At 38.1% G+C, this 18083-nt stretch overlaps 1 protein-coding gene across 1 annotated transcript; it reads right to left on the reverse strand.

Annotated features, from left to right (window-relative positions):
• Window positions 1-445: 445 nt before the first annotated feature.
• snx22 (sorting nexin 22) lies at window positions 446-18083 on the reverse strand. Its single transcript, XM_036576550.1, has 6 exons — window positions 17836-18083; window positions 5670-5858; window positions 5477-5571; window positions 5342-5380; window positions 2724-2791; window positions 446-807 (listed from the first exon to the last, which is right to left on the reverse strand). Exons 1-6 carry the CDS (start codon window positions 17896-17898, stop codon window positions 620-622), a joined length of 642 nt encoding a protein of 213 aa, XP_036432443.1. The 5' UTR covers window positions 17899-18083; the 3' UTR covers window positions 446-619.

Genomic DNA, 18083 nt, shown 5'->3' on the forward strand with positions numbered 1-18083 from the left:
GGACAGAAACATTCACTCATTTATTTTACAAAGTGTGTAAACAAAATGACCCAAATTTGAAACGCAGCTGTACTGAATGGAGAGCACTGTACATGATTTTTTATTTATATTTTGAGAGAAAAATCTGCTGCACCAAGTTTGGTTTATATCAAAAGTCAAATGTCAGCCACACACAAACCACTGGTGAGATCTCAGGCTATCTAAGACTTACTCCCTGTATAAGTGCAGTATTCTGAACACTCTCTGGTATTTGGTGCACAGTATTGATTTCAAAAGGGTCACTTCAAATAAACCAATACTGATTAATTTAGACCTCACTGTGAAAGTGTCATAACTAATCCCAGTCTGTGTGATTCAGTTACTGCAGAGACTCAGATTAGTTACATCGCTGGACTCGTGTGAACAAATGAATCATACAGGACAGCTTACGTCTACTGGTCCATGTGATAGTATGAGCATTCACATGTGTCCTTACAGACATGAACAGAACTAGATCACCTTCAAAACATTTGCGATGTTGAGGGCACGCTCTTCATCTCTTAAGACAGCAGGACACCACAGTTTCCTCAAGGCTCCGAAAGCAAGAAGCATCATGAAAAGTGGTCGTGTGTCAAATCTCTCAGGTCCTCTGTGTCTCTGGCAAAGAGCTTAGGCTGCCTCTGTCTATGATGATGGAGGGGATGGTAGCATGCCTAGGCTGCCGTGGAGCAGGGTTTATGCTGGGTTTGGAACAAGGCTTAAAGCTCACTTTAGTGTCTCTGGGGTAGAGGCCCTGCAGGACACCAGCCACTACCACATCTGGGAGGTCTGTACAAAAAAGTTGAGAATGTCAATTTATTTAATGAATGCATTAAAATGTGATTAACTTGTGATGAACAATCAACACAATTGTTTAATGAAGCACAATTAAGATTTTTTTTTTTGTTGTTTTTTTTTTTTGCAATTTTGACTTTATACTGTTCCAGAATAAGAAATGACAAACCAAACAAGCCCATATGAATGGAAGGATAACATTAAACAGTCGGCCAACAATGACAACTGTCTCCCAAAAATCACAAGTCTCACGATTGTGCTTACAGAATGCTTGGCTGCAGTGCTCCGGTCTTAAATTATTACTAAGTACAAGATAAAAGGGCCATTGATTCATCAGCAGTTCAACGTTCAGTTGACACGTCTGTGACAGAACTCGGCACAGTTTTGGTGATTTTCCTGCTCTTACCACACCAGCTAAACCTGGTCATTAAATTGCTGGGTTGAATCAGCTGTGTTTGAGCAGGAAAATCACCTAACCATGCTGGACTCCTGCCCTCCAGTACTGAAATTCACCAGCCCTGCTTTAGAAATGATTTGAAAATTGTTGCATAGTTGTGATGGTCAGCGTCAAAGGGTCAAACCACACACAACATGCTCCACCAAATGAGTAGGGGCAAGCGGTTCCACCTCCACTGCATGCAATGGCAATGCAGCATCATGACTTCTTTGTTCATTTATAAGGGCCACTTTTTCAGCTTTATGCTGGTACACAACCACAGCCCGAGAAGCCCATACTGTAAGCAGTTTAATGTTTTCTGTTTTGTTTTTCAACAAATGAGCACCTCAATGAGCTGATAAGATTGAATCAGGTGAGTTAACTGTGCAGGCAGTACATAGCTGGCGTTGGGCTGTCTTTCTTAAGATGCTGTTTAAGACTCTGCTATCTACATTTGTTGCATAAGAATGGTATAGACCAGGGGTCGGCAACTCAAACGTTAAGAAGAGCCATTTTGTCCTCTCAACAAAAATCCAACCACCTTGGGAGCCACAACAGTTAATGTCATTTTTATTGAAGTAACGTTTTACCGTCTTGGCTGTAAATATGTCTCAGTATGTGCAAATGTCATAGTATAGGCTAAAAAATATAAACGAAAAAGCAGACTTACTTTGCTCTGCTTTAAGCTTTAGCTATAGCCGCTTTTCTTGCATCTCTGGCAGGAAACTTTTACCCAAAAGTAGAACAGTTTCTTGTAAAATGTCTCTCAATGTTCGATTTTTTCTGAGGCTGAAGTCAGCTTCTAGTTCGAATTTTCCCGTTCCACCTTAAATGGTGCCTTAGGTGTCAGAACTGCTGCACTATTTAAGGTGGAATGGGAAAATTTGAACAAGAAGCTGGCAAATGAGAAGCTGACTTAAGTCTTGCGACTTTTTTAGTGTTTGACAGTTTCTCATTGCAGATTAAACGTATCAGGATACCAGCTGGAGTGCTTATAAATGCAAATCCATTCGTCTCCAAATCATCAATGTCTGTCTTAAATCTTTCTCTTTGCCTTTTCGTAGAGACTGTTGTCTGAGTTGCTGTGTGACCCGCAATCTGTGCGCCGATCTTCAGGGTTAAACGTCGGTGAACTAGCCTCCAGCGTTGAAGACCGTTTATTGTTGAAACTGTGTTGAAACGATCGGCAGAGCTTTTTATTTTACTGCAAAGGAGGATTATTTTAATTTTTACCTAAAAATCTACTTTGGCTGTGGAGCCGCGAGCAAAGACCCGCATGTTGCCGACCCCTGATATAGAATGACAGGTAAAATATGTAGAACTAGACATGCAGAGCTGCTCACTACTGTAAAAACTAAAGTAGCTGTCCACAACAAAACTGAAGAGAAATGCTGTTTTGATGGTACAGGGACACTCAGTGATAAACAATGCCAAGAAAGATGTCTAATGTTTATGATAATAATGTATATGTTACCTGAGTCTGATGCGAGGAGATAGGGGTCAACTGAGAAGCCCACCACTCTCTGATGCAGTAGCTGACAGCTGCAAGAAAGAAAGACTTCTACTAGTGAACCAAACTTTGAACTACTGGATAATAGAGTCCAACAATTTAGCAAATTGTAGTTGATGAGCACAAATGGAGGAATCAATCTCTTTATGTGTGAAGTCCACTCTGGTCCATAAATAGTGGCACCCTTGATTAAAATGAGCACAGATAAAAGGGAGGAAGAGAAGAGGTCTACTATATAAAAATGAAGCTTTGAACTGCTAATGATGTCTAACAATGTACCAAATTGCACTTAGTGGAGACAAATGGAGGAATCAAGCTCTGTATGTGTTAAGTACAGTGTGATTACTTACACCCATGAAGAAAATGAGATAAAGAAGCTCATTTTCAAGAACCTGTTTGTAATATGTATGAAACATTTTCTCTTTAATTCAAACTGATTTCACCTTCTACTCACAGGAGAGACTAATGTAGACTAACAACTGAAGTGTATTAGGTTATTTTAGCTACCCATGAGCCATGGGTGTTAAATTACATAAGTAGTGATATAAGAGGTACTACAAGGACGTAAGGGGACACAATCAGCACCGCCCACCGAATTACGGACCCAAGAATGATTGTCCTGCATTGCAGGTAGCCAGGGCAAACACTGCTCTGACATAGCTCTTTCATTTAGAGAACTACTTATGTCCTCATTTTTATATATAGGAGTTGTCATTTCGGAATCACAATCTAAGGCTATATCTATGCTATGTCTCATGTTTTTGTCCTAGTACTTGGTGGAATTCATATTTTGCTGCTTATCTTAACAATAGCCAAATGCAAAAAAACTGCAGATAGTAACTGGCACCATGTATGAGGTCCTTTTTCCTTTCATGAATCCCAGTTTTTACACCAAAAGTTCTATTTTTGTGCTCGTCCAGCCATGCTACTCAGTTCCTGTCAACATTTTAATGACAGCAAGCAAACTCCAGGCATGTGATTTTGCTGCAGGTATGCTCTCATTAAGAGTTGTCCTTGTGCAACCCTTGCCACTCTTTCACTGGTTTTATAATTGGTGTCTTGTGGCAGATTTTGAAACTTTGTGACCTAAATACACACCTAAACTAAAATTAATCTTCTTCCTGGTTTAAAGCTGTTACTGATATATAAAACATTTTCATCATACTTTCATCATACTATTTGTTTAGCGGTATGTGCTATGTTTCTGCTTTGTTTATCTCTTTATTTGACCGTCCTTTGGCTCTTGGTGAAAGATGACAAATGGGATTTTACACGTTTTTACTACCATTAAATGAAGCGAAAATGGAAAAGGAAGGCAAAATACAGTTTTTGTAAAGAATGCGATTTACTTAAATGAGCAGAACTGTATTCCAGGTAAAGATAAGAGGGTAAGAAGCCCCTCTGGTGAAACTTGCATCAATGCATCTATGTTTTACAGAATGTATACTTTGTTTCAAATCATTTCTAGTCTTTTTCAAAAGTATAAAACGAAAAAGTATATTTTCAAATTAAATTATCAGTTTATGTCTTATCGAATTTACTTCTTTTTAATAAGCTATTGCAAAAGACAAATAAGAGTAACATAAAAAAATCTGAATTTTTGTTTATTATTAGCTAAACTCTGTCTTAGATGAAAATCTAAATAATATTTTGTTGATTTTCAAAGTGAAAATAAGTTAACACATCCTCTACAGAGAACACACTTAAATAGAGTATTTTTCTGCAAATTTTAGTGCACAATCTGTTTATAATCTGTTTATTTTGAGTTTAATATATTGGGAAAAAAATCAACATCAAATATAAAATGTGACAACTTTTGTAAGGCTATATGGTTTTTTTTATAAACGGCAATTGTGCAAAATGTGCAAAAGTGTGTTCTCTGTAGAGGATGTAGAACGTTTCACTCAGAAAATCAACAAAACTTAAAATTTAACCAAAGGTGCCCAAAGATATGAATATAACTATATTGTGCAAAAGTTTTAGGCACATTAGAAAATTAGAAAATTTATCTAGGCAACACGTGATTATTTGCTCTAAAAAAAACACTAATATTAGAATAAATAACAATAACAATAATACATTTATAATAATAATAATTACATTAAAAATTAATGACTTTATGTGTTTTTGTTTAACCGTATCCAAACTTCTCCTCATGGAAGCCCAGTATTCATATAGTTATCATCCAATACCTGGTGACTATTTAATACTTCATTATGTTAAATGGAAAAGAAAAATTAAATGTTCAGTGTTCAGGAGAAATCTGGAAATAAACTTCTAATTAGAACTATCTTGAAAACAAGACATTCTTGTTACTTTTTACTGCATTTATGTTTATTTCCATTTACTTTAAAACTATATTGTGTTCAGTGCTCACTGGTTTTGTCTTTTAACAATACAAATTGTCAAAATTACAATGTTTTGTTCTGACAGCAACAATATATTTAGTGTAGGATTATATCTAAAAGCATGTGACAGATATAAAATAGAGCTTACTAATTCTGCACCTCTCTCTACGTATCAACATGAGTAATGAAACTACATCCTGCATGTAAAAAAACTGAACTCAAGAAGACTCTCACCTGTACCCCTGTTCTTGAGAGTCGTTCCATTCTTCTTCACTAAAAGAAAAAAATCATGGCATGTGAATTACTGTATGTTTGAAGTGACAAAATCTGATGACAGCATTTCTGTCCACTGGTAGGTACAGTACATACTGGAAACTGCAGATCTTGTTTGCTGAATGGAAGTGTTTCACCTGAAGGAAATCCAGCAACTCCTGGGGAACCACTTCATTCTGATACAGGATTACCTACATGGAGAAAAGAGCACTAAAACATAACGTCTTGACTGTATACTACAGAGGTAAAGGAAGCAGTTAAGGAAGGTATGGTGTGATCCCTGTTGTACCTGTATGTAATCCTCCAGCTCCTGCCGTCTCTGCTCCAGTGGTTTGGTGCGCAAGTGCTGGTTCCTCTTGCTGGGGAAATCAGGCGGCTGCACAATCTTCTTGAGCTTCCGGTGTAATGTCTGGAACTCACTCTGCCGCCGCAGAACAAAGTGTTTCCTTCCATTGAACAAAATCTCCACCCTGAAGAGCTACAATAAATATAGAAAGCAAACAACAGGTCAAAACAAGTGGAAGAATAAACATATACCATGACTGTCCATTTTGAGGGAAGACCAAAACTGAGAAGTGTGCCCTCTACTGAACTGATTTGGTTATGACCACCTCGAAATCTAACCTGAAGTACAGTAAACAATACAACCATAAAAAACATCTGCATGATGAAGTTAATGACATACAATGAATGCTTCAAATTGTCTCTTTGATATTTCAAAAGAAGTCAAACTTCTTGTTTTTTAAGGTGATGACCAGTCAGGCTACTTTGAATGGGATGATGAGGCAGCTTCACAGCAGAAAATGTAAAACAAGCTACTTCACGCCCAGAGTATTACAGCACAGGTTAGCAACAAGCCCTGCGGCACCTGGACTCACCTTTCCCATTGTACATGACCTAAAGAAAAAGAGCTTAATGAGTTTTTTGTGCCTGGTTTGAAACCTTACCAGCTATGGCTCACCAGTGTTCCCTTCTATCTGGTACCTACAGAATTCTACAGACTATTTTCTGAACAGAGAAGAGGAACAAGGCCTACAGCTGCTTGATACAAATAGAAACCTGAAATGTTTCAGACCCGTTTATTATAGTGTATACTGGGTAGCATTTCAAATTGTAACCAAAATGTTTAATAATGATACTATGAAGCGAGCATAAAAGCCAAAAAAGAATCGCATTTCAGGCTCGTAAACACATTTGCAGTTGTGGACATTGGAGTCATGTTTGGGTTCCAGTAATAGCTGGCAGAGATTTTATGTCCTTGAAGTCTTCGCTGACTTACACTGGAACTTATGGTACACTGTGAATAAACATTAAGGTGGCCAAACTTTTTTTCATTATTTAGTAACTTGTTTGCACAGCTTTTTTGAGTTTATTCAACTTTTTGGACTTAAAAATCAACACTGACAAACAGTGGGCCAAACTGCTTAAGTTAGTTTGACACTTCTTTACGTTAACTTAATTTACACTGGGTTCTAAAACTAAAAAATGGTTATTCTTCTAATTACTAATAAATTTCAAGTTTCACCATTTCACAAGTTTCACAATTTTCCACCATATCTTTTAATGACACTGGGCCAGGACTGGCCTGATTCTGGTAACTTAAAAAATTTAAATTGTGATTATTACTTGCGCAAAAATAACTATTATTTATTTTCTAATTACATAACGTTCATCCTATAATTAAAAATACATTGAAACATTTTATTTGGAAATTATTTTTCTTCACAACCAATTACTTTTTGCATATGTCTAAACTGCTTTCTTTATTAATCAAAAGCACAGCTCAATCACAGATCAATCAAAAGCGTTTACTCAGATGTAACATTAATTCAGGCAGAGCATAGCAAAAGATTCAAACAAGCTTATAAGAAAACCAACTTGTTCTTTCTCAACACTTTCCTCAATAATTTAAGGTAAAAAGAACAATACCACTCACAAGAGATCAGGCAAGCCCAATCCCAGTGTAGACAGTACAACATAGGTGAACGCAGCTGAGCAATCAACTTCCACAGGTTTAAAAAATAATGTGCATTATCATGTATGAAGCCTCTTTGTACTGTATCATGTCTTGTAAAGTTAACAATTCTTAAAGCTCACCTGTGTTCATCTGTATGCATGTCTGAACTGATTACACCAGAAGTCAAACTATACAAAATTTGCACACAACTCAGACACACAGTTGGAATAGAAAATACAATCAACAAAATCATAAACAGTTAAAATGGTGTTTACAAAACAACTGTCATACTCAGTACATCATCGTGCTTATATGTATAAACCATCTTGTATCTACCTTGTATCTACACTCATTTTCCATAAAATCAGGTCCACTTAATATATAGGTGCACTTTGTAGTTCTGCAATTGGAGACTGTAGTTGATCTGCTTCTCTACATAACTTGTTAAGCCAATTCCACCCTGTTCATCAGAGATCAGGACCCCTACAGGACCACCACAGCGCAGGTATTATTACTTTTAGAATTTCATTCTCAGCACTGCAGTGGTGCTGACATGGTTGTGTATATGGTACTGGTAGTAGTTTGTCAGACATAGCAATGTTTTTAAACACCTCAGTGTCACTGCTGGACTGAGAATAATTCACCAACCAAAAATATCCAGCCAACAGCGTCCTGTGACCACTGATGAAGGACGAGTGGATAACTGACACAAACTGTGCAGCAACAGATAAGCTATCATCTTTAACTTTATATCTACAAGGTGGCCAGAAGGTAGGAGTGTCTAATAGAGTGGACAGTGAGTGGACAGTGTTTAAAAAGCTCCAGCAGCACTGCTGTGTCTGATCCACTCATACCAGCACAACACACACTAACACACCCCCACCACATCAGTGTCACTGCAGTGCTGAGAATGATCCACCACCCAAATAATACCTGCTCTGTGGCGGTCCTGGGGGGTCCTGACCATTGAAGAACAGGGTGAAAGGGGGCTAAGAAAGTACACAGCAAAACAGATGGACTACAATCTGTAAGTTAGGTGGACTTTAAAAAATGACCAGTGAGTGTATATGTAGAGTATGTGTGGGAAAGAGAGAGACAGCAAGAGAATGAGAATAACCTCTACCCTATAATGCTAAATATACTCAGCGCTTAACAGATGTAGACGTCTCTGGTCAATTTCTTTTTCACTTGCAGCGTGTGAATGTGGATTCTTCATTACTGCATCTAAAATGAAGAAAAACGTAAGAAAAATTACTAATAAAACATTCACCAGACAAAACATAAGGATGCAAATAATCCTGAGAAAATAGCAGACAGTATGAAAATAATAATAAATCTACAAAGCAATAACAAAAAAGAGAGGTATGTGCAATAGAATACAAAAATGAGCAGGTTTTGTGAATAACAATGTACTGTGTTTTTTTTCTCACAGTAACACAGAACCTTGAAAGCCATATCACTTTTATACATTAGTTTTGCGAAATAAAAAACAAAGCAAAGCAGGTGAGCCACTGTTTCAAATACAGGTTAAAATTTATGACATTGGCAATGTCTAATGCTAGAAAATGTAGTAAAATGTATTTTGAAATATGGATTTATATTACAAAGAGCAATTCTATACTACAAATGAAAGTACCTGGGACAAGCTGTAAGAGGCCCAGGAGCAGCAGATGGACGGCTGTAGGAAGACAAAACATTTAGGAAAGGTTTAAAATACTAATTTCAACATTTGAAACAGATACAGGCACATTTATGTTGACTGCTTTTGTTTAAGCACCCAAGCCTCACAAATCCAGTAAAGATGTTGCTTGTATACTTATACAGAAATACTTTTCTCCCTGGCCTCTTTTGGGTTTAGGTTGTCAGCAAGGAGCAGGGTGGACAAAGTACACAATTTCTTATTTGTTGTGTAAGACAATTGTTACTTATTTGAATAAAATCAGAAACACTCTTGGTTAAATATTAGTTAAATAAAGGTAGTCAATCAACATTTGAACGTATTTGCTTTTAAAAGTAAGGAGACTTGTGTGGCCACAGACATGAACAGTTAACTCTAATGCCTGCAGCCAAATAGGCCTCCTTTACAGAGAGTAAATAAAAAATCATGAATTTTGAAAATAAATAAACAATAATACTGTGTCTAGTAGGGGTGGGAATCTTTACGCACCTCACGATTCGATTCGATTACGATTCGGAGGGCTGCAATGCGATTATAAAACGATTATCGATGCATCTTTTTTTCTATACAGCATTTATATTTTCTTACTGTCTGAGGACTTGGTAATGTTAAAGCAAAGTATCTGTAATAATCCATAATGAATTTACTTACAATGTCTTTTATTAATAAATCAAATGGAAGTGATGTGGCAAGTGAACTGGAAGGCTCTCATTCAGTGCTCTTGCTTGGAGCACATGAGAAGCTGCTGCCACTCATCTGTGATAAAATGCGCAGTTACAGTGAAATAAGATCCAGTGTCAGTGGATGACCACGCAGCACATGTTACAGCTATTCTACCCGTTTTCTTTAGTGATTTTATAACTTTGGTTTTGGTCTCGTGGTAGAGAGTTGGGGGATCGCTGTGTCAGTAAAGTATCTTTGAGACGGGTCGTGTGCAACATAGCGCGAAAGCCCTGTTTCACAATGACTGAGAACCGGCGTGCAGATTGCAGGTCACATAGCAGCGATGCGTTATTCGCATTTATAAGCAGTGCAGTTGGTTTATTTGCAAGCTAAATCTGCAATGAGAGATTGTCAAACACTAAAAAGTTGCTAAGATTAAGTCTCTTCTCTTTCAGATCTTCCCGTTCCACCTTAAATGGTGCCGCATTTACATTCGGCACCTCAGTCAGAATTTAAGGTGGAACTGGAAAATTCGAACAAGAAGCTGGAGCGACTTAAAGAAGCGACTTCAGCCTCGTAAAACAGCCGAACTTTGAGAGACATTTTACAAGAAACTGATCTACTTCAGAGGAAAAGTTTTCTGTAGGAGATGGAAGGAAAGCGGCTATAAGCGGCTTAAAGCAGAGCGAAGCAAGTCTGCGCTCTCGTTTATATTGTTTAGTCTATACTAGGACATTAACACATACTGAGACATACTGGACATTAAATGTTGTGGCTCCCAAGCTGGTTTGATTTTTGTTGAAAGGACAAAATGGCTCTTCTTATCATTTGTGTTGTGACTCCTGACCTAACCTGGCTTTAATGCAGAGGGAGCCGGTCGGATTTCTCGATCATCTATTTGTGTTTTTGTTATGTGCCGACACAGACTGTCCGGGTGCTGCACTTCCGCACTTCCAGGTTCTGCCTTTTGCTTTCCGTCAACATTACGTTATAAATTAAATATTCAGAAAATCGATTTTTGACATTTGTGAATCAATACAGAATCGTTCACGTCCGCATCGCGATGCATCTAAGAATCTATTTTTTCCCGCACCCCTAGTGTCTACATTGACTTTAAAAGCAAAACCTTTTGTAAGTAAAAACATAAACAGAATACTTTTACTTTACATTGTAAATAATGCAGCTTTTTGTTGTTAATTAACCTTAAAATAGGTTAAAACTGTAAAACATAAATTATTCTTGTGTTAATTTGATGTTTACAAGTTCTATGAACTCAAAATTTCAGGCTAACCTGGTAGTGTAATAAAACCTTTACAGTGTAATTCAAGTAACTTTTAATGAAGAGAATTTCTACTTTTACTCAAGTTCAGAATTTTTGTACTTTGTGCACTCCTGGCGAGGAGGCTCCTGTACCTACAAATGTGGCGAGTGGGTAGGGGGCCTACAAGCAGATGAGAAAAAAAAATACACTGTAACAGGACTTTTAAAAATATATGTATTTTAAACTTTGGTTGTATATTATATAATAGGGTTTCACCATAGAAGCAGCTGTATGCATGCACCCCCCAGTAGAAAACATTTAAAATGTCACAAAACTGTTCTTTACCAATGGTTATTACAGTCAGTCAGTGTTGACATTTTGTTAAATTTTAAAATATTAACTTCAATCAAAGACACTTGCGCGATTACACTGGTATAAAAATGAGCAAAAACATCAGTTTCTGCTTTTCAGTCCAGCAGCAGTCACTCGAATTTACTCGCTTAAATTTGAGTCATTATTCATCCTGGGTTAGCATAAGTTAGGCGAGCCGGTCTTCCAGCAGAGCTGTTAGCCCGCTAATGTTAGCTAAGCCTGTGCTAAAGTAGTTAGCCAACAACTCTGACAAGTGTAACAGTACACCAGTTTATTAGAAAGAGCAGAAATGAAATTCGAAACCGTCTCAAATTTAAAATGGTAATTTTTAAAAGGTCTTATGGAATTCTTATATTTTGTGAGAGCAAATGTTTATCTAAAAGAGGTGACTTGCTAGCCTATCACAGCATGTACCGGCTAACTAGCTAGCAAACTGTTAGCAAGCTATGTTCATTTTCGTTTTAACATTTTAAGAGTTCAACATTCACAAAATATAGGATCAGGTTTGGGTAAATGTCAGAATAAAACACCACTGGTACCTCAAATAAACCAAACATCACTCACCAGTCATCGTTGTGAAGCCTTCAGAAGTTCCTGCCACGGTGGTGGATTGTTGGTGACAGCTCTGAGATCTGTTTTTTTGCCGACACTTAATTTGCTGAGCCTCAGCCGTACCGCTACCCAAGTCCAGGTGCCAATGCTGCTGCCCAGCCTCTGAGGGCCAACTCTTTATGTCAGCTGTGTTATTGGAGCATGTAATTAATCTAATGGTCAGTCTACTATAGGGCAAAATTTGCTGAGTCCAGGTATAGAGAGTGTAGGATATAAACCAGATAGGGTTTTTTTCTGTTCATGAACTCAGAGCTGTTCAGTAAATGAAATCATCGTGAGAACAGTGGCTGGAGTTTTTACAGTGTACTTACTTCCACTTTATATTCTTGCTCAGACCAACACGTTTCACTTCTCAGCTGTCTCACTTTTGAGAAAATACGGCTCTTTTACTTTCCACTTGTCAGCACAGATTGAGAGAAAAAGAGAGACCTATTCAAGCAAGCTTTGACAAGTTAGAGTGAAAATGTACTCTATTAACTGAATGAAGGAAAAGTACACGAGTGTCTGAGTGCTGAGTCTAAGGACCAGGGGGCTATGACTTATACACACAGAATCTTAAAAAGGTAGACTCCACTGGAGATCTAGAGGTCTCTACAGATTCGACATAGACCTTCTGAACTCAGATAGATGAGTACTGTGCATTAGTCGGGGACCACCTTTTCATTTATTTAGCTTCCAGTGCAAAAAAAGAAAGAAAGAAAAAAACAGAAAACATATACCTAACTGAAGATAACACAGAAGCCTCGACAAGTACATATAACATTTTTCAGTATTTATTGTGCCCACCTGCTTTTGTTACAGCATCTATTCTTTTTGAAAAAAATCCTTTCAGTTTTTGAAGTAAACCTGCAGGAATATTTTTTCAAACCTCCAAAGTTCAGTCTTAGAAGTTAGTTACATTTTCTGCTTCTCACGATTCAAATAATCCCAAACACATTCAGTGACGCATCAGTCCATAAAAACTTTAAACTTCTGTTTGAGTGTTCTAGTTCTTGACAGCTACACATCCTTTCAGACTCATAGTGTTGAGTTGTCTTCTCACAGTAGACGGATGGACAGAAACTCCTGTGGATTTTTTCAGATCTGAAGTAAGAGTGGAGCTCCATTTTCTCCTCTCTCTGAGATGAAAGCTTTAAAATCTCAGATTTTTACATAAGCTTACGTAAGCCTTATTATACAGTAACTAGAGAATTCAATGAAAACTGGTTGAGCTATTATCAGGTTATAGAAGTGTGTAATAAAACGTTTGGCCCACTGGCCATTTAAGGGGTTAAGATAATAATGGTAAGATAATGACTGTTGTAAGGAGTCCCATTTTGTCTGTATGTTTGCACTCCTGTGTTTTGTTTTCCTTTGATTTTCTTCTTCTGTATGCAACTGGATTGTCTTCTGTCTAATCTCCTCAGAAATATCTCATTTAGCCATTTTAGATGCACCTGAGAAAGAAATGCAAGACAGCTAATGTATTTATTTTTGGTAGCTGCTTGTTTGAATGTTAGAGTGGACAAATGAAATGTAAATAGATTTGATATTTTAGTTGGTGTTGGAGGCTTTTGTGTAATATTTTCTGCTTTTTGTCTGACCCTAAAAAATAAATAACTTGAACTAAATGGTCATTTACTGCAAATTAAATAAACAGTAGAAAACAAAACCTAGAATTTCAGCAGGCAAACACTCACATGATGAGCAGTGTGATCTCTCAGCGTTATTAGTTAAGTGAGTTGGAGGAAGCCGAGCAAAGCAAAGAGCACTCTTCTGTTCACCGTGCTGACAGCGGACAGTCTGTCTAGCAGACACTGATCTCTGTGCTCTGGAGACACTACAGGAATGCGATAAACAGCAGGACTAGCCCATAAACTCTGGGCTGAAGCTGCTCTTTTAGGTTATCTTAAACTTTTCTAAATAGATCCTGACCTTAGTCAGTATTAGCTCTATGTGAACAGACCAAAGGGAAGGTCTATCATTAACAGGGACAGCAGTCTTCCAAAGCCAGCTGGAAGCTGTGGATGGGCTTGCAGGAGAGTATGGCTTTCTCTGTGTTGTTCTTAACCCTGAGAAGAAAGATTTGGGGGAACACAGGCTATGTGTAGGGCGCTGTGTGTTTTGGGTCATGAGCGCTGCCCGTAAAGAGCTCTATTCAGCCTCTCCGTCTCCTTCCCTCCCACCCTCCCTCTCTCACTGACATACTCTCACACACTCTGTCTCTCACTCATACACACAGAGCAGCCATTGTCACCGATGGGCAGATCTGGACGCTTCCGCTAGGATGAAGCCCTATCACACAGGAGACCCCGTGTCCACACACACATATACACACAACTCCAATGTGTTCAACATACAGGCACCATACAGTAGAGTGGAGTCAAACATGGTCAACAGCGCACACAGTCAGAATACATCACTGACGCCTCAGTTCTAGGATGCAAAACGGTGTGAATTCTGGATCTCCAGTACAGCTGATTCTAGAATAAGTGAGGTACAACACTGGCTGTTTACACGCAGAGTGTTTGTTCAAATTGTGGATTATTTCCTTTTATAGGGGGGCAGAAAACACTTTTTAAATTCAATTCATTCATTTATATTGTATTTTATTTCTTTTTTATTTTATTCATATATATAGTCTATTTTTCAATATTCTGTATTTCATTTCAATATTTGCTGTTGTCGTTAGAACATTCAGAAAAGGAATTGACAAACCAAATGAACCAGAGTGAATGAGGAGACAACATTCTAGAACAGGCTTGCCCAAGGTGGTACCTGCGGGCCAAATCAAATATCCTTGCAGGCCAACTTTGGCCCGCAGGTTCCACGTTGCCAACCCCAACTCCCACCACTGAGAGAACATGTAGTTTTACACAAACCCTTATTTTTTACCTGCTTATTTTTCTTTTAATATTCAATTCTTTAAGCACTTTTATTAAAAAAGCATATTGTTACTGTCAGAACAAAAACCTTGTATCTCCAAAAAAGTCATTTTTACAGGGGAAGGAAAAAAACATTATTAACTTTCAGTGTAAGATAATGTAACAAGCAATTACAGGTTAACTGAGTGGAACTGGTGGTGGTACACAGACAAGAGGAGACTTAGAGACCACCAGTGGGAAGAAAGAGTGCCTTGTATGTTAGGAAACCACTGGAGTTTTAAGTGTTCTCAATGAGAATTTACTGACAATGTGCAAATACATAAGGCTTTCAAGTTGCTAGCTAGCTGTTTTGTCACCAACCCACCATAAATACTACTCTTTGGACCCCCCAAGACAAATGGTTTGCACACCTGTTCTAGATCATTCCATTAACCGAACACATTTATGGCACACCAACCAAATGTTTCTGTTTGTTTGTGTTTGTTGGTGTTTGTTTGGTCAGTGGCTCTGGTCTTTAATGTTAACCATAGGAACAGGAAGCTCATTCAGGCAGATATCAGCAAACTCAGTTAAAGGTAAAAGACTTTTTAATTTAAGACATCTTAATGCTACTTTAAGAAAATGTGCTGTCATGTAATCATGAACATGCGCCAGCCACACATATTATTATAAAGGTGGTGTTTAAAGCAGAAACCTTCACTTTATGAGTAGAATGTTTGTCCAGTTATGCCCTGCTGATTCAGTAATAATACATACATAAATACTTTCTGAGTTTGGAAGCTGTTAATTAGTCTGTGTCATGATTGGGCTGCAACTGGTGCCCGGCTGCTTTAGACAGCGACAGAATAGCATTCCAGCTTTGAGTGACATCAGCACCTTCCAGCATGGCTGTGATTCAGCTGTCTCCCACAGGGCTCTACTTTTAGCCTGACAGATAAACATCTTACATACAAACAAACATATGCACACACGTTTGTTTTTATACTTTGTCAGGGCATGAGATATATATCTATCTTTGTATGAAGCATTTTACAAATTCAGGAACATTTCACTGGTAGCTTAGATAAAGTATGTTAACATTTTGATTTGGTTTTCTAAATAGTGAAGACATTTTTGTCCTGAAAATATACAAAAACAAATACACATACAAAGCTTATCTAAGCATTTATGAGTGACTTGATACATACATTGCTTAGTTTATGCTTGCCTAAGTCAGAGAGCTCAGCTTGGAAACCAGCATATTTCCCTGTTGCTGATGGCACTGACACGTGTTTTGACATGTTCGCTCCAGTGGAACACGCTTCAGTGTGCCATAAATATTCATTTCCTAGAAAAGAGTGTAACTAGAAAAATATTAAAAAACATGTCGCTTATTCAGAGCATCACAAATGAGCAGCATCATATCATGCTTTTAGTGCTTAAGCATGTGTTTTTTGAGAGCACAATAACTTGCTTTCTGCTGCTCTTTGGCTGGGGCTTAAGCTATGGCAGTAGCCCAGAGACATGGGCAGGTGGCCGAATGTGTGACCCAAACAGACTGCCCAGCGGCCCAGCTACACACAAAGAATCTCAGAATAGTAGTGCTGATCCAGGATCAGATTACTCCCAGTATTTGCTACTGTGAACTGCATCCTGTAAGTCAGATTCAGAAACAGTAAGCTGATGCTACTGGCATCCTATTGTTATACTTAACCTGTATCTATGTCTCTAAAATCAGGGTTGCTTTACAAATACCTTGTTTTAAAAACTCATGAAAGGAAAAAACTATTTCCACCACTCCCAAACTCAAATATGGCATTAATTAATGTCTATTTTATTCACACCGTGGTCAGCGTCTGGCCACAGCACTGCTGGCTGGATATTTTTAGTTGGTTTAGTTTAGTTAGACTATATTCTGAACTAATTTTAATAAATTAAATACAAAATGAATGACTCTTATCAGCCAGGTCTTTAGGCATTATCTTAGAATTTAATACCACTAGTATTAAAGGTCAGACATTTTTTTGACTTTACATTTCTAAAATCTATTTTAAGGCTTTGTAAGACTTTTTAAGGAACCCACAACATTATGGACCTCTGTCAAGAGTTAGTCTGAGTTAGTTTGAGGAACTGTGCAGGTTTGTGTATTTAGACAGCTGAGCCTTCACCTGTTATTGTGATCACTTTGAAATGTAACCCAGCCTCTACTGTAAATATAGAAAATTAAGTGGTGATATTAAAGCTCTAATAAAAGTTCTGGAGCTTTCACTGAAACATATTTGAACCCTCTCATCTGTTCACTTCCTGTGAAGCCATCCTAGATGTTCCTCAGTTCACCACACAAATTAGGCTGAAGTACTAAGACTAGAAAAGTCCTACATTCTATTTCATATCTAACCTTTCATATCTAAAGAGACGTGTAAAAGTGTTTCAGCTCTATTCAAATAGTGGATAACTGCCACAGATAAAAGCAGCTCCCGGACAGACAGGAGCCACATCAGTCTTATCACAGCACTGAGGTGTTAAGAGTCGGTTTTCAAGCCTAAGCCTGCACTCTTAGAAAAGATGGTTCTTCAAGGGTTTTTCAGGGAAAAATGGTTCTCTATAAAACCATGAACACTCAGAGAACCATTTGCACGATTAAAGGGTTCTTTGCATTATGAAAGGGTTCTTCAGATTGATGGAGAATGTTGTATATTGTTCTATATAAACTCTTTTCAAAAAAGATTCAAAAAAAGGTTCTTCTAAAGGTTCATCGTAACAATAGCATAACCCTTTTTGGTCCTATATAGAACACTTTTCAAAAAGGTTCTATATAGAACCATCTACAGCACCTTCTCCATTGATCTGGGGAACCATTTCATGATGCAAAGGGTTCTTTGAGTGTTCATGGTTTATATAGAACCATTATCTTTACTAAAGAACCCTTGAAGGACCATCTTTTTAAGACTGTAGGCTAACAGCACTGTATCAACACTTACACTGTCATTTAAACTAACACTAGGCTTACTGCTCGTCTGTGAGCCCGTCAGTTCTTCACGCTAAGCAGTAGGCGTTAGGTGCACTTACTTTGCGTAACTTGCCCGATTCATCCACTTCCCTCTCCAGGGAGGGTATGGACACCTCCAGCATCGCCCCGGACTCCGAACACAGCCCTCCGCTCTCACAGCTCCACAACCACAGTGCTGTGCTGCCCGCCCGGGGTCACGACCTGTCCGCCAGCGGGTCACAGACTGTCTCTGGAAAATAAAGTGAGTAAAAATAAAGCACAGCCGAGCAGGTCACCTCAGCGCACAGGTCCGAGTCTCCACACACAC

The sequence above is a fragment of the Colossoma macropomum genome, unplaced genomic scaffold (genome assembly GCF_904425465.1).
Source record: "Colossoma macropomum unplaced genomic scaffold, Colossoma_macropomum, whole genome shotgun sequence".
Classification (NCBI taxonomy): Eukaryota; Metazoa; Chordata; class Actinopteri; order Characiformes; family Serrasalmidae; genus Colossoma; species Colossoma macropomum.

Coding starts and splice junctions, on each gene's coding strand:
- snx22 (XM_036576550.1), bottom strand. CDS start 17,898: ATGCTGGAGGTGTCCATACCCTCCCTGGAGAGGGAAGTGGATGAATCG. Junction 5,859..17,835: donor AATCGGGCAAGTTACGCAAA/GTAAGTGCACCT, acceptor TATTTATTGTAG/CTCTTCAGGGTGGAGATTTT. Junction 5,381..5,476: donor AACAAGATCTGCAGTTTCCA/GTATGTACTGTA, acceptor TTTTTCTTTTAG/TGAAGAAGAATGGAACGACT.